General features: G+C 37.6%; 5 protein-coding genes across 7 annotated transcripts; 3 read left to right on the top strand and 2 right to left on the bottom strand.

The window, feature by feature from the left end:
• Positions 1–493: 493 nt before the first annotated feature.
• LOC123877393 (protein argonaute-2) lies at positions 494–11,568 on the bottom strand. Of its 2 annotated transcripts, none has more exons than XM_045924129.1 (14): positions 11,409–11,568; positions 10,892–11,217; positions 10,436–10,636; positions 8,635–8,878; positions 7,948–8,170; positions 7,249–7,494; positions 6,687–6,852; positions 5,889–6,013; positions 5,273–5,457; positions 4,323–4,489; positions 3,730–3,878; positions 3,277–3,454; positions 2,030–2,221; positions 494–1,273 (listed from the first exon to the last, which is right to left on the bottom strand). In XM_045924129.1, the coding sequence occupies exons 1-14, from the start codon at positions 11,425–11,427 to the stop codon at positions 965–967; spliced, it is 2,730 nt and encodes a 909-aa protein (XP_045780085.1). In that variant the 5' UTR covers positions 11,428–11,568; the 3' UTR covers positions 494–964. The 2 variants fall into 2 exon arrangements, with proteins under 2 accessions (XP_045780085.1, XP_045780095.1); XM_045924139.1 differs by having other exon boundaries at positions 5,889–6,010.
• A 717-nt stretch (positions 11,569–12,285) lies between these two features.
• LOC123876162 (39S ribosomal protein L53, mitochondrial) lies at positions 12,286–13,682 on the top strand. The gene is made up of 3 exons (XM_045922329.1): positions 12,286–12,504; positions 12,644–12,771; positions 13,307–13,682. Exons 1-3 carry the CDS (start codon positions 12,359–12,361, stop codon positions 13,462–13,464), a joined length of 432 nt encoding a protein of 143 aa, XP_045778285.1. The 5' UTR covers positions 12,286–12,358; the 3' UTR covers positions 13,465–13,682.
• LOC123876172 lies at positions 13,471–13,682 on the top strand. Its single transcript, XM_045922340.1, has one exon. It carries the CDS (start codon positions 13,471–13,473, stop codon positions 13,648–13,650), a length of 180 nt encoding a protein of 59 aa, XP_045778296.1. The 3' UTR covers positions 13,651–13,682.
• Positions 13,683–13,867: 185 nt separating this feature from the next.
• LOC123876120 (eukaryotic translation initiation factor 3 subunit E) lies at positions 13,868–21,134 on the bottom strand. Its single transcript, XM_045922268.1, has 9 exons — positions 20,922–21,134; positions 20,637–20,753; positions 20,066–20,233; positions 19,613–19,735; positions 16,924–17,165; positions 15,982–16,116; positions 15,332–15,526; positions 14,226–14,460; positions 13,868–13,957 (listed from the first exon to the last, which is right to left on the bottom strand). The coding sequence occupies exons 1-9, from the start codon at positions 21,015–21,017 to the stop codon at positions 13,931–13,933; spliced, it is 1,338 nt and encodes a 445-aa protein (XP_045778224.1). The 5' UTR covers positions 21,018–21,134; the 3' UTR covers positions 13,868–13,930.
• Positions 17,188–19,290, top strand: LOC123876127 (zinc finger protein 480-like). 2 transcript variants are annotated; one of them, XM_045922290.1, is made up of 4 exons: positions 17,188–17,706; positions 18,526–18,646; positions 18,719–18,890; positions 19,053–19,290. In XM_045922290.1, exons 1-4 carry the CDS (start codon positions 17,556–17,558, stop codon positions 19,074–19,076), a joined length of 468 nt encoding a protein of 155 aa, XP_045778246.1. In that variant the 5' UTR covers positions 17,188–17,555; the 3' UTR covers positions 19,077–19,290. The 2 variants fall into 2 exon arrangements, with proteins under 2 accessions (XP_045778246.1, XP_045778238.1); XM_045922282.1 differs by having other exon boundaries at positions 17,188–18,646.
• Positions 21,135–21,259: the final 125 nt, after the last annotated feature.

Raw genomic sequence — 21,259 nt, 5'->3', positions numbered from 1 at the left:
AAAAATAGCGTTTTTGGCAAAGTAGCCCAATAGAAATTATGAAACTGGTACAGTCTTGGATCCCTAACCGGGGAACGTACAAAGATTATTTTTATTTTAGAATTCACAATTATTAATGGAGATGTCTAGTACTTAGAAATTAAATAAAAAGTCGGCGATATGCCTTACTTTCTTTAAAATAAATTTTAAAAGAAATAAATACGTATTTTTCTGAAAACGATCAATAACTCAAAAACAGGCGGTTTTTACCCATAAGTGTTTAGAGGTCATTTGTAGCATTTGACCTCCTCTACAACTTCTCAAAGAGAAGGTAGCGTTTTTCTGGACTTCGTGTATAAATATCGCACATATGGATAAAAAAATTATTTCCCCGCTTCAAAACGTTTCTGATTTTAAATAATATATAAAAAACAAGAATTTTAAAAAAAAATCATCAAAATCGGAGCTGTTTCTGAGGACTTCCGACGAAAATGCTTGGTTTACTCCACTAAATTATTATTATCTATTGTCTAGTGCAATGACTGATTTTGGTGTGACCAATAACTACTCCCTGCTCCATGCATCATGATTGGCAGAATTGACTGATGCAAACCATATCGTCTAATGGATGGCTTAAACCACGCTGATGGGCAGAGACGTGGCACGTACATAAAGTTCATAATCTTTTTAGAACTTTTTGAACATCTCACCAAAGTAAACCAGTTGGTGTACCCAATGTCTGGTATGTATTAGTGATAAAAGTTTAGGTAAGTAGGTAATCCATTTGATCAACCTTTTTTAAATGTCCCTTACTTTATTTTTTATTGTATATCGGATACACTACATGGTTTGCTTTTGTAAGACTAAAACTACTGGAACTAAAAAGTCAGTGTGTATAAAAAATAACGTGTCGGTGTAAAACTGCAACTTAAGTTGACAAACACTACTCAGAATCTGACGAGACCGGCCAAAAGTTACCCTAATCTTAAGCGAAGTACATAACCTTTTTGGTGACCGCGTGGACAGTGATGGCACGAGCCATGGCGCCGGGCGTGCGGTCTTCGCTGCAAGCGGACTGGTGGCTGCCTTCCCCGGAGTCGTGTTCCTTCTCCACCAGATGGTACCGCGCGCGGAACGCTACCAGATGCGCGTAGTAGGCGGGCGCTGGGATGGACACGGAGCGCGTGCAACGCACGTAGGTGTGACAGAGCTGGTACGTGAGGCACTGCAGCTCGTCGGACCCGAAGTGGTTGTCGTCCCATAGCACGTGGTAGTGCGACGGCCGGGAGGTGCCCTTTAATAGAGCAATATACTGTTAGGCACGGGATTTAGCAAGCGCGGACAGGCCGCTGAAGTATGGCTTTCACCGAAATACAACAAGCGCCAGCCCCGTACCCGTTCCGTTCCATAGAGCGTCATTTTGCCTTCATAATGTTCCGTCCGCTCACCCGGGGCGTTCGTTATATCAATTATTTATGCTCCCGAAATTTATCATATCGCGTCGCTTTCTCCCCGTTTCTCCCCATAGCCATAGTGCGCTTTGGACTTATATAAAAGATTGCGTGCTATAGGCATATCATTATCGCAACAACACATCGACCACTGCTCGGCACGGGTCTTTTCTCAGAATGAGAAGAGTTTTAGCTTTGGCCACCCCCTGCCCCCTTCAACTTTAATGTTTTGGGTGTCTGGCAGAAGGTTGCCACGATAATAATAGTGCCTAGATTGCATCATGTGATTTCTAATACCGAAGAAAATAAAAAAAATTACACTTCATACTTTGACGTAAGATTATTTTACACCTTTACCTGTTATCTGCGAAAGCTACCATGATCCAAACTTCATAGTCGCTGATCGTTTCTCACTGTGTTGAGGACAATATGCAGAGAAACTTTCAACTATTATAAAATAACGAAGGTCTGACCCTCATGGGCTCTTAGTCCATAAGCCTGCACTTGAGGACCTCGATGACATCACAATACTTGCGAGCGGGAGGATCGAACTCCAGACTGCAGAACTATGTTGGCGGAATAGCAGGGTCGAAGCGTACCTGGATGCCCTGGTGGCTGCACAGGTAGAAGTCGAACTCGGTGGGGTGCGTGATGCCCAGGTCCACGGTGGTGCCGGCGGGGATGTTGCCCGACTTGCCCGACTGCTCCTTCTTGTCGGCGCAGAACAGCCGCGTGTGGTGCCGCTTCTGCACCACGATGAACGTGATGCCGGGCTTGTATTCCGCCTCCAGCTGCGAACAGACAACAGTGCCATGAGCAACACCATTCAAGAAGAAGACTTCGGAGGGGAGGGGCAATGCACGAACCAGCACAGAGAGAAGAAAGTAAGAACAGCATTCAAAGTCAAAATAGGTAACATTGTGCACTTTTTGATTGTCACTTGTTGGATTTGGAAGATAATAATTTAATGGTCATAATTAATTATAAAATAAATAAAATAGCCATTTATTCTACTACCTTGTTTCCTAGTCACAAATTATTCGTTATAGTGATAATTAATTACGTAAACTTAAAACTAAAGCTACGAGGGTTCCAACCGCGCCCCAGGTCTGAGAAGAGCCCAAAACAAACTCACTGTTAGTGTTAGTCAAACTCACTCATACCTCCCACCATGTGCATGTGCAACACATAACCGTACCAAAGAGTAAGGGTATGCATATTACATACAGAGGTTCGGCGAAGCTGTCTAGATCGAGCAATCGTGTGTGCGGTAAGTGCGGGATAAAGGAACAACCCGAATAGGCCTACGTAGTTAGAACCCTAGGTTGAAGGGTCATTGTAGTCATTTCTTGTGTCTCTCTTTATAGAATAAAATTGAAATATTTTTTAATTCAAATAAATTTTTAAAAGTACTTTTGAATCGTCAAATGCATCCACCAAATGTTTCGGAATGCCGTTCCTACTGAGAGCGAGAAACTCGCCGGGATATACTGTGACTGTAACTTGATACATGTCCCGTTGTTCCTTATCCAAAATATTTTTATTTTTTATTCAATTAGACTTTTACAAGTACTTTTGAATCGTCAAAAGCATCTACCACTGGTTCGGAATGCCTTTCCTACGGAGAAGAACCAGCAAGAAACTCGGCGGTTGCTCTTTTCAAAGATTTGATATACAATATTATACCATGTATTAAAAGTAATTGAAGTCCCGCGCATTCCGACTCCGACTACAAGCTTACGAGGAAAACTTGGAGGAGGCTCGCCCAACACCGAGAAGAATGGCTTGCACGTGAGGAGGCCTATGTCCAACAATGGATAAATAAGGGCTAACAAAGAAGAAGTACCTTGATGCAGGCTTCCCTCACGGCGGTGAGCTCGTGCTGCAGCACGTGTATGAACTGCCCCTCGGAGATGCCGTCGCGGTACATGATGATGCGGTGCGGCTTGAACCCGCCCGTGCTCTTGTAGAACATGATCAGCAGCTCCTGCACCATGCTGCTCATCTCGTGCACGATCTCTTGTCTGCAACGACCAATGTCGTATTGAACAAACGGATGCATATGTGTAAAATAACGTGTGCAAAAAACGCGAACCGAAAACGCGCGCGCGTGTGTTTGTGTGTGTGTAAGTGTGATTGTATATGCATGGGAGTGTGTTATTGTGGGTATATGTGTGGATGGGTGTGATTGTGGGTATATGTGTGTGGGTGGGTGTGATTGTGAGTATATGTGTGTGGGAGGGTGTGATTGTGGGTGTATGTGTGTGAGTGGGTGTGATTATGGGTATGCATGTGTTACCTGTGTTGCTGCACGCGCACCGTGGCCGCGTAGCGCGAGGGATGCGCGTCCATGGAGCCGACCACAGCTGCGATGGACGGCTTCTTGTTGTCTCCCGCAGGCGGGTGCGTTACGTCCACGCCCAAGAATATCACCGGTTCGTTGAACACCTGGATATGAGCAAGTTTGTACGATAGGGGGTCTGGTGAACTTTTACCTATTTTGAGTTAGCTCTATTTGATGAGCAGTTAAACATGCCTTTAAAAACTAACCTTTGTTTTATTTTATTTCATTTATTAAAAGACACACAAAACAGGTTGTAAATAAAATATACATATATAAAAACAATAGATTAGGAACAGCTTCAAATCCTGCCCGTTCTGCAATTATTGATATGTATTTAAAAATTATTTAGAAATAGATAAAGATCTAAGTAACAACCCCTAAAAGGTGTACAAAACATTACCTAATTAAATATATGCATTACAGAAGACATAGAATTGGTAAAATGTAGGCTTAAGGTATAATGATACATGGTCTTTGGTTGCAAAGATGGCACGTGAATAGAATTGATTGGTAAGAATTTAAACACAAATAAGCCTTTAAAAACTAACCTTTGGTCGTAGAGATGGCACCAAAATAGAATTGATACCTCCAAGCTTGACATTAATTTTGAGGCACAAATTGCTAAGCGTTTGCGGCGATGTTTTGTTGACATTCTTAGCTTGTACACACTGCGTCGCCATTCCGAGTACTGTGTCGCCCACTCGTTTCACTTCGGCTGTGGAAATACGATATTCTTTCGAATGTTATTCTTTTAGACAATTTTCACGTACTTGATAATACTGGTGATTTGCAATGAATATGTAGTATTTTTCTGATATCATGGTGCAGGTTTAAAAAATATAAAAATAAATACGGAACATAGATTGATTCAGACAGAATTGGGTTCATTTTTTTGTAAAGAACTTTTATTTTAAGCTTTTCTTTATATTTCTTTACTAGATAATACCCGCGACTTCGTCCGCGTGTCAAAGATAGTGATAAAATGTAACCTATGTGTTAAGTAAGCTATGTTGATTCGAAATTTCAGCCAAATCCGTCCAGTAGTTTTTTGCGTGAAAGAATAACAAACACACACAGACACTCACACACAAACTTGCGCCTTTATAATATTAGTACGATTTTAAGTCAATGCACATTTATGCATATAACTAACTGAAATTACTTTTAGGTATTTTTTATATTCTTTAGGTTTATTGTATCTTATTGTACGACTATGTTATCGGCGCACGCTGACTGCCCGTAAATTGAGTTACACGAGAGCTGTGAAATTTAAAGAATAACTTTTATAATTCGATTGTGTAATTCTGTGGGCGGTTCTAAACTAAATAAAATAAAATAAAACTCACGTATTATAATAGTATGCAGATTACGTTAGTGAAAAAATCATCAACACTAGATTAGTTTACTTATGTTTTTAACAAAATCACGAACAAACATACCTACATACATACTTTGATACATAGCCTTCTTTTTTGAAGTTGATGGAAAGTTCACTAACCGTAAACCGGCGTCTTGCCGGGCAGCACCACTACCACGAGCTGCAGCTGCACGAAGGTGGACTTGAGGTACTTGAACATGGGCTCCACCTGGTCCGGCCCCGTGGCGTACTTGCAGAAGCACGGCTGCCCGATGATCGGCATGCCCGCGTCGTTCGAGATCTTCTGCAACTGCTGCGTAAAGTTCCTGTCGAGACAAGGAAACAATGGGATTGGCATGGATCATCATCGTCAACCAATAGACTACTGCTGGACAACTCTTATAGGGACTACTACACACCACAGTGTTGCACCTCCTGAATCCAACGGCTCCTTGCAGCCTGTTTGATCTAACCAACTAGTGAGAAATCTTCCAACGCTGTGCTTTTCTGTGTGAGATTGCCATGACAACAACTCGGGACCCCAAGGTCTATGTATTTTTCGAACTACGTACTCCACCTTCAATGAGTTGTGAAGCTTAAGTGGCAATACTTCAGCTTTGCAACTCATTGAGCTATGTCGGTTACTCTGGTTTTCCAATTGAAGATATCTGGCAAGTATTTGCTTCATTTTCTGTTTTTCATTTTTTGTTTTTGCTTCATTATCGGAAAATAAATAAAAACGAGAATATTTATTTACTTTAGCGCGTCTTCTCTGACGGTCCGCTGGGGAGCAAAGCACGCGATCGCCCACACTCGGATTTCGACGCCCATGAAGAACTGCTTGCCGCGCATGTCCCACACGCCTTGATTCGGCAACGCCTGCTGTGTGAAAAATATAACAAAAAGTCAATCAATTTTAACTACAATATTCGGCTCGACAATCCGGCCTTGAGAATTAACTTTCCTCGAAGAAGCCCCAGCAAATTACCTTGAATGCAGTCAAATGAATCTGGTTCAGAATGCCCTGTTCTAAGCAGAATAGGATAGGTAACTCAAATTCCCGTGTTCTGTAGTAACAGCAAATGAAAGTGTAGCTTCTGGACGCCCCTACCCTCAAGCTGCTTGTGTGCTCTGAACAAAATTGAGACCAACGCTTCACCTGACGCTCAACTAGAGCAGTGTAAAACATACAATGAGATGACGCCCTTGATTTTTGCGGACTGAGTCAGCTTCACGGCCACAGCACCTATATTCCAAACGATTGATCCACTACTAAGAGAAACAAATTAGTTCTGTTGTGCTTCAGCAGAATTGTTGTCTAGAGTCTAGACTTTAGAGACGTTTGCGTCGATGGACTGTATGAAGTATCTCTCTAGGCTTTGACTAGAGCGCACTGAGGTCCGCCTACTTGTCCGCCGAGCGCGGAGACGCGGTCGCCATTGTTGGAGATGGTGAGGCCGAATTCCTTCACTGCCCAGACGTCTCCTTCGAGCGACTGGCGACTGTATGAAGGATCTCGCTAGGCTTTAACCAGAGAGCCCTGAGGTCCGCTTACTTGTCCGCCGAGCGAGGAGACGCGGCCGCCGTACTGCAGCTTGGGCGGCGGCAGCACGCGGCCGCGCACCTCCATCATGTTGTTGGAAATGGTTAGGCCGAACTCCTTCACATACAGGTCCGTGTTGAAATTCGCGCGTCGCACCAGGTTGTTGATCTCGCGCTCCCTGCGAAAAACCAACATAAAAGCGACCATAGCCGGCGCGGCTATGGTCGCTTGGATACTTGGTAGTGGTACTATTACTCTATTCACAATACCAACCAAGTAGCTACGCCTCCTTAGAGATTTTACATCATTTTGTTTCTACTATTTCAATTTCAACTATATGCCAAAGTCTGTATGGGTAGGATAGTAAGTCTCTGGAGAGATCCAGATTGCTTGAATTAGGCTAAATTAGGTCACATTGGATTTTTCACTAAATCTCGTGAGAAGCATTTAAACAAAAAATACACTTGAGACTCAGAAAGCATCGGTTTTAAACATTTAAATAACATACTAGAACACTTGTAAATCACAGTTGTAGAGAATGATAATTTATTTCTTTAGAAATCATAGTACTTACCTATCGGGGGCCGATCTCGCGGTCGCCTTAATCATGGTCGACGTCTGCATATCAGTTAGTTTCTTAATGCAGCGCTGTCCAGGTACAATGTTGCACACCTCGAGCGGCAGGTACGTGTGTTTGTGTTCTTGCCCTACTTGCAGACACGGCAGGTGCGGGTATCTGAGTTTCATTTTATACTTATCCAAGAAATATTTAGCTACAGTACACTCAACTGTTTGTCCATTTTCCAATTGTAGAGGGAAACTAAAATCATTAATCAAAATATACAATCTACAAGTAAACCAAGGCATTGGTTCTCTGAATATTTTGATGTAACCATGTGAAATACGTTTTTAAATATCACAGTTAATTAAATTGACAGCACATCATCACAAGAGACAAAAGATAGAGGGTGAGAGAGAGGGAGAGATGGGGGGAGGGGAGAAGAGAGAGGGAGAGATGGGGGAGGGGGGGGGGGGTGAGAGAGGAGGGGGAGAGTGAGGCGGCGGGGGGAGACAGAGAGGCGGAGGGGGGAGAGAGAGAGAGAGAGAGCAAGAGAAACAGACAAACAGAAAAGGTCTCTTAGCTTTTTTAGAAAAATTAGCTCTTGCAGTTTTACCGCTTTTTGTGTGTCGTCTCGTTGTATACGAGCTTAAGGCATAAGCTTGAGTGCTCGGGAAATATGAACGTTATACTATATTTTTCTCTATCACTTACGATTGCATCTGTGCAGGTCTACGTGTGACATTACACACTCGGTATTTCCGCTTCATGGTGCCACAATGTGTTATTTCAATCTTGAGTCCTTTGATTTCTTTGGTAAACTTCACTCTTTGTGAATCAGTCAGTGGTTTTCTTTGTTCATTAATGTCCCTTATATCTAACACTTCACACATAAATTCTATAACAGGTTGTGCTTTGTAAAAGGCAGTTGCAGACACTGTAAGGGTAAATTATTATATTATTTATCAATTAGAATAGGTACAATCATTTTTTTTTACTTTTTAGGTCTAAAGATTGACCTCAGGCTCAAGGCTCACTGCAGCAGAGTCCTAGCAAAATGAAACATCCATATTATAAATGCGAAAGTGTGTCTGACTGTCTGCTAGCTTTTCACTGCCCACCCATTCAACAGATTTGATACAGAGTTAGCTTACATTCTGGGGACAGACCTAGGCTATTTTTCATCCTAGAAAATCAAAGAGTTCCAACAGGATTTTTAAAAAACTTTAATCCACACAGACAAAGTCACACATTGTCGAGTTTCTTCTAACTACATTCTTAATTAAACTGAACTTTATCTCCAATCTCTTGATGGCTCGACGCGGAAAAGGGGAAGACAAAGAAAGCGTTGGGTTGACAACATAAAGATGATATATATTCATAACATGTTAAGAAACATACCATCAATATTAAGCATCATTTTCCATTGACTAGGTCTCACAGACTGGTGGAAACCAAACCATACTTCCCGACCTCCCCCCAGAGGGTGATAATATCCTTCAGGAGATGAAAAGAATGATCTTCCAACAGGAGTATACATCATCGAGGGCAAATGTCTCATGACAACATCCAGAGCCAGTATAGCATCATATGGAATCTGTCTTGTACGACCTTCTAATGCTTCTTCCAGTGCAAATAATGACACCTAATGAGGAAAACAGATGGGATTATTGTATGTTTCTATGAATTTATATCATGTGGTTACTATAATTACAGTAATTTTTCCATTATTCTTAATAGGAATCATATTCAAACAGCAAGTGATAAAAAAATTATACATATTATTTGTATTTTATACTTCATCATACACTTTGTACAGGAAAACATTTTGAGGGAAACAAAGCAATTGCTAATTATTGTCAAAATATAATAATAATAAATAATTAACCTACAAATAACAATACCTATTGTAGTAATTATAACAAAAATTTTATATGCATAGGTATGATTTTTCTATATTAAAATTGTTTATGTTTGTATGTGTAACAATGCAACTTGCACGCTACTTGTGGTGCATTTATGGTACTATGCCAGAAACGTTCACATAAAGTGTCAATTCAATTGGATGAACATGCAAACACATAAGTAACAAATGAGCACAGAATATAGGTCAATGAAAGCATATTCTTAGTTTATATGAAAAATAATCTGTATATACATATTTTAAAATTATACTATTTTATCAACATTGCTCACACAGCAACTTAATAGACTTTTGTAGATAAGGGTAGTGTAGTGAGTTTTTAAGTGGTGATAGAGAATTGTTTATTTTATGACCTTCACATGAGCATAATTCAATAAAGTGTTCATTATCCTTCTGGCCAATAAGTACATACTGATTATTACATAACATTGATTTCTGCTGAATCAACTTATTTGCTCAAATAATTTGATATTGAAATTTTTGATTAGAAATTCATAGTAAGTGAATAGTTAATAGACTATACTCAAATAAATAGTATCATTATATATGAATGTGAAAGTGTTTTGTTGTTGGTCATTATTTTTAACATGAATATAGTTAAATAACTAGACAGGATCCCACAGGATATTTAAAATCTTAAATCTACACAAAGTCACAGGCATCATCTAGTTTAGATATCCCTTATTACATTAATTCTTTCCTATGGTTCAATATTCAAATCAGTGAATTTAAAATTACTATAAATAGGTTTCCCAATAAGGAAAACTTATTATCAAATTCAAGTAGATTGTTAATTAAAATTATATTCACCCATTTGTAATCTTTTGCAGGATTATTAATAACAAGTAATTCAAATAATAATGCTGGCAGTTGTCACAACTACATAGTATAAGTCTCTAAGATAGGAAAAATATCTCAAATTTTTCAGCCATGTAAAGTAATTTGAGTCTTTTTCCTATTACAGCATTATTGAATGTAAACTATCATAACGTAAAATTGTGGGTGATTTGTAGAAAGGGTTATTCCGCCAGGGACCAAACTTTCAGGACAGCTGTTTTTAAGTTTTAATTATTAGTATCTCTCACATTACTTTATGTTTATATTTATTTCTTAATAATTATAAAGTAATTTAATTTAATATACAATAGTAACCTTTGCTGTTAATATAAATCGGTCACAAATGACATAAAAATTGTTTTGCTTGAAAGTTATTTCATAGAAAAATGACTTATTTATCCTTTCTACAAACTAGAGACAAAATATAACTGTAATTCTTACCTGTGCCACCCATTTAATAGTAACTCGGAACACTCTGTCTTTTCCTTCTCCAGGCAAAATAACTTCAAGCTCGACTCTGTCATTGCCAATAGGCAGGGGGTCTCTTGTATACAAATTGTTTCTACCGTCAAACACAGGTTTTAGAGCACCAAATATTTTATTGTAACAATGTACCATAGTTTCAACAATTTCTCTATTCACCTAAAATGAAATAAGTACATCCATGATTGCAGAATTATTGAAAAGCAATTTCATATTTCAATACAATATACAAATTATCACCGTAACCATCTTGATAACCATTTGAATAATTTCTTTGCATTAATGATTTTCTTTATTTTATTAAACTAGTTTAGACTGATTTTACTTTTAATATGAAAAATTATATTTTTGTTTATTTTATGTTAATGTAAAAATTAAATATAAATTTGAGGAGTTAAATTATGTTGCACTAACCTTTCTAGGACACTTATCAGGTTGTATATTAACATCATAATGATGTACAAATCCTCTCGGCATTGATATTTGGAAATGGTTTGCACGGAGCATGATCGGCCGGCCCTCATGGCCGAGGTTGGGGCGGCGCGGGCAGGTGAGCACTGGCAGGTCGGGCGGCGGCGCTGCGGCGGGGGACACGAGCGTGCCGCTCGTCACGCCGGTCGGAGAGCTGCCCGTGGCCGGCGCGGTGGTTGGCGCCCCCGTGGCCGTTCCCGTGGTGCCCGCCGCCGCACTCACGGCTCCAGACACACTCACGGCACCAGCACTCGTCTCCCCCGCTGGAGCTAAGACAACAAACTAACCTTTGCATTATTCTCTTTACACACACAACACTTTAACTTAAAATGTAATAATTAGGCCTCGCTAGTCACTAATATGCCCGTAGGGAGTGGGGACATTATTTAGGCCAGTCAAACAAAGGATGATGCTGCCTTGCTGACTCGTGGTTCTAACGATATCAAGACTACATGCTTACGTTGACCAACGGGGTACATCTCGGCAAATGATTAAATAAACAAAAGCTTGAAAATAAGAATGTACAAAGCTCTCGTGTTTAAAATTGTAACAATGCGCTTAAATTAATGTGGCTGTAAACTGCACTTTAGGCATTTAATTAGGTTGCAAATTGACGTTTAGCCAGCTATTTTGACATGATTTTGACATTTCAACCACGGATTATTAGAAAAATTTCAACAAGAATCATAGAGGAATAACTTATTTTTCAACTGCCTTTATAGCTCTGGGTTCTAGTTTTTTTGAAGCCAAATAATCTAGGTTGGCTACCCTTTCTGCCATCTGAGGCCCCTGCCAGCCGTGCCCTATTTTTTACGCTGTAGAGTAGACGCCTGCGACAAACAGCATACAGTGCCCAGCAGAAAGTATTGCATATCAAACTTTAGAAAGAAATAACGGTTCTGAGAGCTACGAAACGTGACGTAGGTATGAGTGAAAAAGACAATGCTTTACGAAGCCGAAATCTCTTTCTAAAGTTTGATGAACAATATTTCCCGCTGGGCACTGTACAACAAGCATTAGCTAACACCATGTCTGGTTGGCATTCCTATCGGATCGAATAATAAGTGCTCAGAGCATTTACTAGCGCACTATGTTCGACTAACAAATTTAAGTGAGAGATCGGACCCCAGTGAGGTGCAATCTCTCGCTCTCGCTCGGCTGTTGATGTGGGATAGAGATGTAGCTTCATGTACCACGTGTAGCAACTATGTATAGATTCATGGTTTAACCAGTTTGATTTTGTTGCCTATGAAAGGCTGGAATCCAGACTAGTAAATTCAATTTAAAAAATAAAAAAATGTTTATGCTGTTAATTATCTAACATGTTATTGGTCTGTGGTGTTAAATCTTGTACTCTATGGTCAAAAATTCATTTCCCGGATTTTCCTTTTCCAGAAAGAAAATAATAATATGTCTATCCCGTACAGCGGTACTATACGAAGATCTGGGGGTGTTGTCTCAGCAATTGGAAAGCAATTACGAGCTGTTAATCTCAAAGCTGCTAAACGAATAACTGTAAAGTTTGATCCCTTTGGTGATAATGTAATACACACAAGGTAATTTTTAGAATTTGATTAGTTTCCATCAGTTCGTTAGTGTTAAATATCCCAAAATATGTTCTATTTATATCAATCGTTACCTATTTGTGCTCAACTAGTTCGCAAATTTAAATAGCTGTACAATTTTTATTTTCAGGAACTTCTTACATTATATGAGTTCACCAAAAATAAGCTTAACAAATCCTAACTGTGCTCTTAAAACTGAAATCGTGTGTGACCGCAGTGAACCAACAGTTGATATTACTATTGTACCATCCATTGCTGGTAAGTTTATTAGTTTAAGTACTTTAAATTAAATTAATCAAATAGGAACTTTGATAAAAGATCCCAATGGAGAATCAGAAAATTAAGTATAATTAAGTTCTACATTATTATGCAGTACTCTTCATAGCATAAAGTCAGCTTGCTGCATTTCAAATGGTACTACTATATTTTATAGAAAAATAAAAGATTTTGTATTCAAATAAATTAACAAGTGATTTTAAATGGTTAAGTGATTCCACCAATAGTTAGTATATCACACTGGTTGCTCTAAAGAAATTGATACTCAAGACCTGTCTACGAGGCTAGGATAAATCTACTAGTTATTAATCACTGGTTTTTGCCTACAATAGATCTGGATATGTTTCTAAAGTCCCTTGGAAGTCTTTTGTTTATCTAAGATGGAAGTGTTCCTAAGTGTGAAGTAAAGGTATATCTGTGCCAAGGTTATAAGTTGAATAGTTGAGCCAAATATGGATTCTTTTAAAACAATCGTTTTGTTATACTTATTATGAACTGATAATCTTGACTTTTCCAGAAACAGCTAATATAAAGAAAGTAACATTCAAAAGTGGAAACCTGACTTGTTTAGAACTACTACAATTATTGAACAAGCATATTACACCATTGGCACCTGCTGAACAAATATCCACTACCATAACAACAAAATCAGAAAAAAAAGGCAGAAAGAAGTAAAGAAATATGACGAAATCCACCAAAGGGAACCTCCACGTTGTTGAAGAGATTTACAATCAAATACCAGCATTTACGGATGTATTCTCAGAAGATACATTCTATATGTTTGTGGTTATATTTGTATCCTGTACAATAATGGTTGCTTTTATTTTATCTAGATTTATTACAATAAAACCTGTAGAATAGTTGTAAAATGAGGAAATAAAATTTTAAATGTGGTGGTTGTTTTGTGTAATCATGAAATATTTTAACTATAATTTTAACTTGTAAAAGTGGTAGTGCTGAATGTATCGTGCCTAAAGATTATTCCTTACACTATGGTCATACTTTTTCCAAGCATCATTTCTTGTGGACTATGGACTGCATCATAATTTTGTTAAGGTGCTAAAAAAACATTATTTAGTTAAGTATATATTTATTAAAATGCTTCATTTACAAAAAATATTTCATAAAGAAACTTCTTAGCTTAAAATTCTTGTGCTCCCCAACGAATCTGTAACAAACAAATTCACATAAGGTAAACCTTGATATTTTTTAAAGTAATACCTTAAATAGGTACTATCAACAGCTAAAACTCACACAAATAATAAGAATATAACGTTAAGCACGCTCGCAGGTGTCAAAAGGTGCGCCATTATTTTATGTAGTGTCACGCACACACACAAACATACGAATTAGTTAACTAAATATTATTGTTTAAGCATTGCCTATCTGGGGTTTTATATCTTTGCTTCTAAACATAAAGAGCCAATAAAACTTACATCTTGGTTGCGTGTCTTCTGTTTCCTTTCCACTAACGACGTGAGAGCTTCCGACCGCACCGCCAAGGAGTCGATCCTCTCTACTAGTTGTTGGTAGGGCGACAGTGGCTGCGCCCCCATGACCACGTGACCTAGCTTCGAGTCGATCTTCGCATCCAAACGCGCGTTACGGATCAAATTCACAATCCAGCACTCTGCTTCATCAGGCTGCATATTTAAATTCTCTGCTAACATTCTGAAAACAAAAATAAATCATTACAAGACCATAGAACACCCAACAGAAGTGAGGGTTCTTATGCAGTGTATATTAAATCTTGTCATCTGTCTTGCTCATTCACATAACATAAAGCTACAAATACACTCGGCCAATATGTTCCACTTTTGGCAAATAAGGTCCAAAAAGTTGGTAAAGAATTGTCACTTCAAAAAAACAGGCTGGAGTCTATAAAACAATCTTAATCATGGTGCAGTTTAGAATATTTTGTATGTAGACCAAATAGAAATTAAATGATTCTAACAAGGCCAACAATATTAGATTGACAAGGTCTCAATAATAGGATTTTACTAAGCAAGCTACAAAAATGTATATCTAGCACTCTTCTAATGTGGTGTAAATCATATCTTGCAAATAGAAAGTCCACGGTGGTAATCAATGGTCATCAATCGAATGTTTTCATCGCCCAGTCTGGACTTCCACAGGGGTCTAATTTGGGTTCTCTTTTCTTTAATATTTACATTAACAACATTACTGAAATTTTTTATAACAGCAATGTGAGCCTTTTTGCGGATGACTTAACATTAACACGTATCATAAAGAGGGACGCCGATACAATGTACATTATTACAGGTGATCTTCATAGACTGCAAATCATAGTGTTTACATACCTTTGCTGCAAATGGTGTAAGTTAAATAAACATTCTTAAATGTTGACAAATGTCTTCACATTAAATAGACAAAGGGAGAAGAATAGATATCACTTGCTTATTACATTGATGACAGGCGGTTGGTCGAAGTTGACACAGGCTTAGGTGTTTATCACTTGGTAGCCACATAAACGCTTGAAACTATTTTAGGTTTAGATATTAAAATAAAATGAAATTCATACCCAATACTGATTACTTGATGTATACGGCAGAAGGTTTCGAAGATCATGAGGCGAGCATTCTCAACAAACTCCTCTAAACAGGCGATCAAGAAGAAGTCTGTCAAGAGAACAGCCTGGCACTGGTTCAACTTCCTCCGCGCGGCCTCAAAGTCGAAGTTTACGTACAGATGCTCAATGAACTCGGTTATTGGGTCCCTATAAATTGAAACAAAACAATAATATCCGGTTTGCGAAAGTTTACCCTTATCGCACATTATATACCAAAACAATATGCCGAATAATAACATTTGGTTTGCGAAAGTTTACCCCTAATGCATATATATACCTACCACAACAAAACGATAATATCCGGTTTGCGAAAGAGTACCTTATCGTACATTATACCAAGACAAGTCCGATGCGGGTAGATCATGCTCAGAGGATCATCTAGAAGACATTTACTAGCTAAAGATATCTAAAAAAACCGACCAAGTGCAAGTCAGACTCGCGCACTGAGGGCCCTATAGGTTTCTTGACAGACACGACGGACAGACGGACAGACAAAGTGATGAAGGGTTCCGTTTTTCTTTTTGAGGTACAGAACCCTAAAAAGTATAGATGACTTAAATAAAAATTTTAAGTCTTACTCGTTAGTTTTATTGTTAGCTTACCTGTAAGTGTAGGCTTCTTGTTGGATGACCTTGACGAGATCTTTGAGGGCGTTTCTGCGCGAACGGTTGATAATGACGGCGGTGGCCAAGTACCGGAGGATGTGCGGGCACATTGTCTGGATAGCGTTTAAATACCTGGCAAGAACATTGTACATTTACATACATTTACTATACTCTTCTTCTTTTTAATTTACCATCTCCTTTGGAAGGTTGGCATTTTTAGGAAAGGCATACCAAACCAGTGGTAAATGCATTTGACGATTCAAAAGTACTTGCGAAGGATTATTTCTATTCTATTCTAAATCATTATGGTGATTTCAATAACTACAGTCTACACTAGGATTTAAGCTAACTTTTCACGGCTCAACTGCTAACCCAATCTTGACGAAAGGCAGAGATATTCGTAGTTTGCATACTGGAGATAGATATAGGATACTTTTTATCATTACAGAACAAGCTAGATTTCCGAGTGAAGAGAGAGTGCTTCCCTGTCCACTTCTTTTTTATTTTTATTGTTACAACTTTCTGGTACTAATAAAATCCATACTTAATATTATAAATGCGAAAGTGTGTCTGCCTGTCTGTCTGCTACCTTTTCACGGCCCAACAGTTTGACCGATTCTTGACGAAATTTGGTACAGGGTTAGCTTATATCCTGGGGACGGGCATAGGCTACTTTTATCCCGGAAAATCAAAAAGTTCTTACGGGATTCCCAAAAACCCACCTGCTTAAGCGATTTGTATGAAATTTGGTACCAAAGTAGCTTGCGTCCCTGTAATTTTCATAAGCCACTTTTTATCCCGGAAAATCAAACAGTTCCCACGGGAACTTTAAAACCCCAAAACCACGCGGACGAAGTTTCGGGGGCATCCTCTAGTAAATAAATAAAATAGATTTTTAACTAACACGTAAAATCTACGCTTACGATAGCGACTACTCACAGGGGTTTGTACAGGAACATCTCAATGATGAGATCGCGGCCCTTGACGTGGTTGAAGAACACGAAGAGCGACCAGTGCACGAGCCACGTGCGTTGCTGCAGCGCGTGCATGTTGCTGGCAGTGGCACCCCCGCCGCCGTTGTCAATAAACTCGCGCAACTTGGTCAAATCATCCAGGGCACCGTCCCAATTTTGGACCAGGATCTCACTAGCCAGTTTACCCCACAGCACCGATAAATAGTTCTGAAAATAATTCAATTAAATTACAATTTCTAAAATATATATTTGGCTTGGGCTAGTTTATCTCAGCTGATTGTGAAGAGGCTTTTACATCAGCGCTTTGGATAGGTAATTGAAGTGTATTTTAAGTTTTTCCACTATATCAAAGTGGTGTATAACGAAGTAAGATAAACGAAAAACCTTGGCGCAAAACTTAAACACAGATAATAATAGATATTATAGATTTAGTATAATATCTAGTGCAATAGTGAACCATGGAGCCTGCAAGATGCAATGCAAGATGTGCCTCGCATATTATTACGTCAAAACCTCTTTCGCGATTCTCTTATTAACAAAACTATGACATGTTAATAAACGATAAGGTAATTGTTTTGTCATTTATTAATCAACAAGATGTCAGCAAAAATAATTGTTCATAAGTTTGAGGAAGAGAGTAACTATAAAACTTTACAGATTACTATTGGGGGAAATGACCAAGATTTGTCTGATATTAAATTCAGTAATTGGCAAGATGGTAAAACCGAAATGAAAAAGAAAGAAAAAGGTAAACCTCGACTAGTTGTGAAAATGGTTTCGGATAGTAATTTTAGCCATATGAATATAGATTCCTGCTTTAAGGTAGTGGATTATGCGGACAAATACCTTAGCAATATTCTGAATAAAAATAGTCACATACGAGAAGACATAAAAGCAAATTATCACACAAGGAATGCTAACTTAGATGAATCCAATAGTGAGCTAGATATGTATAGAAAGCATCATGAAGCCCTAAACGAACAGCCAAACGACATGAGACAAAATGATCACACAATGTCACAATTAAACATGAATACATTCCATTTTGATAACCATATGTTTGATGGAATAGATCCCCTAGAATGTTGTCTAGAAAAAGTAAATAAAAACAATGCTTTAATAATGGAAAACATTCATATGCTTAATAGAACTTTAAACTATACTAAAAAGAAAGAAATATTGGACACAATCAATCCAAAACCATTGCATCCCTGCAATGCATGCGGAAAGTGTTTCGTTTATGAAACTGGCCTACGCAGACATTTTTCTGTGAGACATGCCAGTCTAGATACGCAACCACTTTGGCAGTTGGTTTGGACATGCACTGAATGCTTTCAGGTCTGGCCAAGACAGGATCTGGCTCACGAGCATGCAAACCAGTGCTCTAACTCAAATAATATTGACCTTGTCCAGGAAATTAAAACCTCGTCACTATTACAATGTGAATTTTGCGAAAAAGTATTCACATGTATCCCTAGATTGCTAAGACACGCTAAGATGCATTCAGTGACAAATAATTTCGAATGTAACGCATGTAATATTGTATTTTCATGTTACAAAACTACAGAACAGCATTGGCTGTCGTGTATGTGGTTAAAAACATGTTACCAATTTTCATTGCCTAAGCTGTTACTTTGCAATGCTTGTGATCGCAAATTTAGGAACTATGATCAGCTATATAATCATAGGTAAACGTTAGTTACTTATATATTTTAGGTACATGCTATGATCTCATTGTTAATGAAATATTTATTTTATAGATACAAACTAGGACACTTTATGCCTAAGATCTCTGTTGAAAACAATTGTGCATATCCAACACTTGTGTACCAGTGTGAAATTTGTGGACAGTGGTTTAGTACCATAGCTCAACTCCGAGTTCACAGGAGTCAATATCATCCACAATTTGATAATGGAACATCATATAATGTTGTAAGTTGATTAATTACATATTGAGTGATTACAGACAGTGAGTTTCACAGTAAATTCTATAATTAATTATCTTGTTTATAATTCAGTACTACAACATAATATTCCTGTTTTTCTTGAGTAATAATATATTATCCTTTTCATTACCACAAAAATACTTTGCAGGATACGTCATCAGCAACCGAATAATCCTAGTTTTGAAGATAGGGCTAATAGAAAAACTTATTAAAATTACAGATAGTTTAAACTTTATGATTAACTAGTTATTGACTTGTGATTTATGAATAAAAAGTGGGATAAAAAATAAGTGTTTTAATAGACCTACTATAGACAATCATATTTGCAGGAGGCAATTAAATGTTACATCTATGGTAGGACTGAACTCCAAGCTTATATAATGCAATGTCCTTAGTTTGGGGTGAACCACTAGTTATTACCTTAAAATCAATCAAGTTGCGCATCAGCAAAGAGAAATGTATGAAAATTACTTACTGTAAAAGAGTTGTTACTTAGGTTATGGCAGTACTACATGCACGCAATGCACGTTTATTCTGTTCTTTAATGTGACATTTTATGCTGTGAGGTAGTAAAGTCGCTCGGTATAAAAAGGTATTAAATGCAATTTCTCAGTGAGGACTTACACTACTCACTATAAATCATGACTTTTTGTAGATTATTTTTATGCCAATATGCAAAGTGTTCAAGCATAATGAATATTCACTAACCTTATCCGTGGGTGACATAACAAGTTGACAGAAGTAAAGGTATGATGACGACTCAACATAATTACCACACTCATAGCGATATTTTGCTAACTGATACATGCTGTCAATCATTTCAATTTTGAACTGAAAAGAAATTATTCATGTATTTTACAATACCATTTTAGTTAGAATAAAACTTAAAGCTAGCCTTATCTTATTACTATGTACAACTAATGCCTGCGTGGAATGGAGCCAATACTGGCTGCATTTCCACCCTGGAGCCAGGTTGATACTTTTCACACATAATAAAAATACATACAATATTCATATTATGTATTCTATTAATTATTATCAGACTAAGCACACTCTTGAGAATAATTATTTCTTTGGTAGGATAAACCTTTACTAACTCATTTTTCAATCTGAAGCTAGATAGATTAGAATTTAAATTAAATATAGAATACAGTCAAATACCTCAAACTCTTTATTTGTTGTTAAAAAGTTTATTAAAGTTTTTGGATCTCTCATGGTTTCCACAGTTTTCATAACATCATCCCGCTGCATAAGTTTTAAGACAGGCTCTACAGCATCTTGCAGTTCCTGAAGTTGTGACAATACTACACCTCTCCTCGATTTAATCTCCTGAAAAATAATTCCTATAATTAAAGTCGGTAAGGATTGATTATGATCCAATAGAAAATTTAATATACAATGGGCTTTTTATAAGTAATATCATACTCTCTATTTTCATCTTTATGAAAAAAGAAGTAAATAGAAAGAGTAAGGTAAATGTTCAGAGTAAGGTAATGGACAAAACTGTTAAAGTTACTGAGTGAAATAAAATGTCATATTTTATATATTAATGTATAAGGTTAATAAATAAAATTTGACATTACAATCCTATCTCTTCGCACAAGCTTCATACATCGTTAAGAATAGATGATTGTGCTTTGTGACTCAGTTTAAATAAAACAATTGTCTTTTCTTCAATATTGAAGCTCAAAAATTGTACTAAATACCTACTGTTGCAGTACTTGAAACTTACCTCTGGTGTATCTTCATCTGGATAAAGCATCCTTCTGATGTCGATAACATAATCTATCATGTTGGTTTTACTTAGGATTTCCAACTTTGCTTGCAGTAGTTCTGATTGGTCATAAGTCTGAAAATTTAAGGTTAGCAATCACCATATTATTTCCTAAAAACATACTTGATTAATGCTTGAAAACCAATTTAATAATAGCTTACAGACATGAATTGAATAGTAAACTTAAACTATATTAATTATTATAAAGAATAACAGTCAAATTCACTAAAATATATTGTGTACCTCTTTTGCTGCCAAAAATTCTAATAGGGGAAACACAAGATGCCTATCTAAATATTGGCCTATTTTAAACGTAAGATCAAATTTTGAATAACTCATGGTTATAATAGTTAATTACGTCCACTTTTCATTAAATTATTTATTTAAAATAACCAATACACTCGTGTCCAACTTAATTGACAGCACGACACACACATCAAAGACTAAAGAGTATGTAATCACCAAAGAGTATGAAGTGATCATTGATCTTTACGTTAAACTTTTTTTTTCTGGCTTTACGTTTCTTGACGCAGTACCTAAAAAAGTAGGTACTCTGTGACATGCACACGCACGACGTTTTT

Source organism: Maniola jurtina, chromosome 2 (assembly GCF_905333055.1).
Source record: "Maniola jurtina chromosome 2, ilManJurt1.1, whole genome shotgun sequence".
NCBI classification, from domain to species: Eukaryota; Metazoa; Arthropoda; class Insecta; order Lepidoptera; family Nymphalidae; genus Maniola; species Maniola jurtina.
Note: the sequence above shows the minus strand (reverse complement) of the source record. Positions and strands in the feature narration are given on the sequence as shown.

Excerpts from the sequence above, each read along its gene's own strand:
- LOC123877393 (XM_045924129.1), bottom strand. Across the intron at positions 6,853-7,248 it reads GCGAGATCGGCCCCCGATAG|GGAGCGCGAGATCAACAACC; the intron begins GTAAGTACTATG and ends GGTTTTTCGCAG. Across the intron at positions 4,490-5,272 it reads CGGCAAGACGCCGGTTTACG|CCGAAGTGAAACGAGTGGGC; the intron begins GTTAGTGAACTT and ends GTATTTCCACAG.
- LOC123876162 (XM_045922329.1), top strand. The coding sequence starts at position 12,359 with ATGTCTATCCCGTACAGCGGTACTATACGAAGATCTGGGGGTGTTGTC. Across the intron at positions 12,505-12,643 it reads GATAATGTAATACACACAAG|GAACTTCTTACATTATATGA; the intron begins GTAATTTTTAGA and ends TTTTATTTTCAG. Across the intron at positions 12,772-13,306 it reads TATTGTACCATCCATTGCTG|AAACAGCTAATATAAAGAAA; the intron begins GTAAGTTTATTA and ends TGACTTTTCCAG.
- LOC123876172 (XM_045922340.1), top strand. The coding sequence starts at position 13,471 with ATGACGAAATCCACCAAAGGGAACCTCCACGTTGTTGAAGAGATTTAC.
- LOC123876127 (XM_045922282.1), top strand. The coding sequence starts at position 17,556 with ATGTCAGCAAAAATAATTGTTCATAAGTTTGAGGAAGAGAGTAACTAT. Across the intron at positions 18,647-18,718 it reads GATCAGCTATATAATCATAG|ATACAAACTAGGACACTTTA; the intron begins GTAAACGTTAGT and ends TTTATTTTATAG. Across the intron at positions 18,891-19,052 it reads ATGGAACATCATATAATGTT|GATACGTCATCAGCAACCGA; the intron begins GTAAGTTGATTA and ends AATACTTTGCAG.
- LOC123876120 (XM_045922268.1), bottom strand. The coding sequence starts at position 21,017 with ATGAGTTATTCAAAATTTGATCTTACGTTTAAAATAGGCCAATATTTA. Across the intron at positions 20,234-20,636 it reads CAGATGAAGATACACCAGAG|GAGATTAAATCGAGGAGAGG; the intron begins GTAAGTTTCAAG and ends ATTATTTTTCAG. Across the intron at positions 14,461-15,331 it reads CATCAAGTAATCAGTATTGG|AATGTTAGCAGAGAATTTAA; the intron begins GTATGAATTTCA and ends TTTTGTTTTCAG.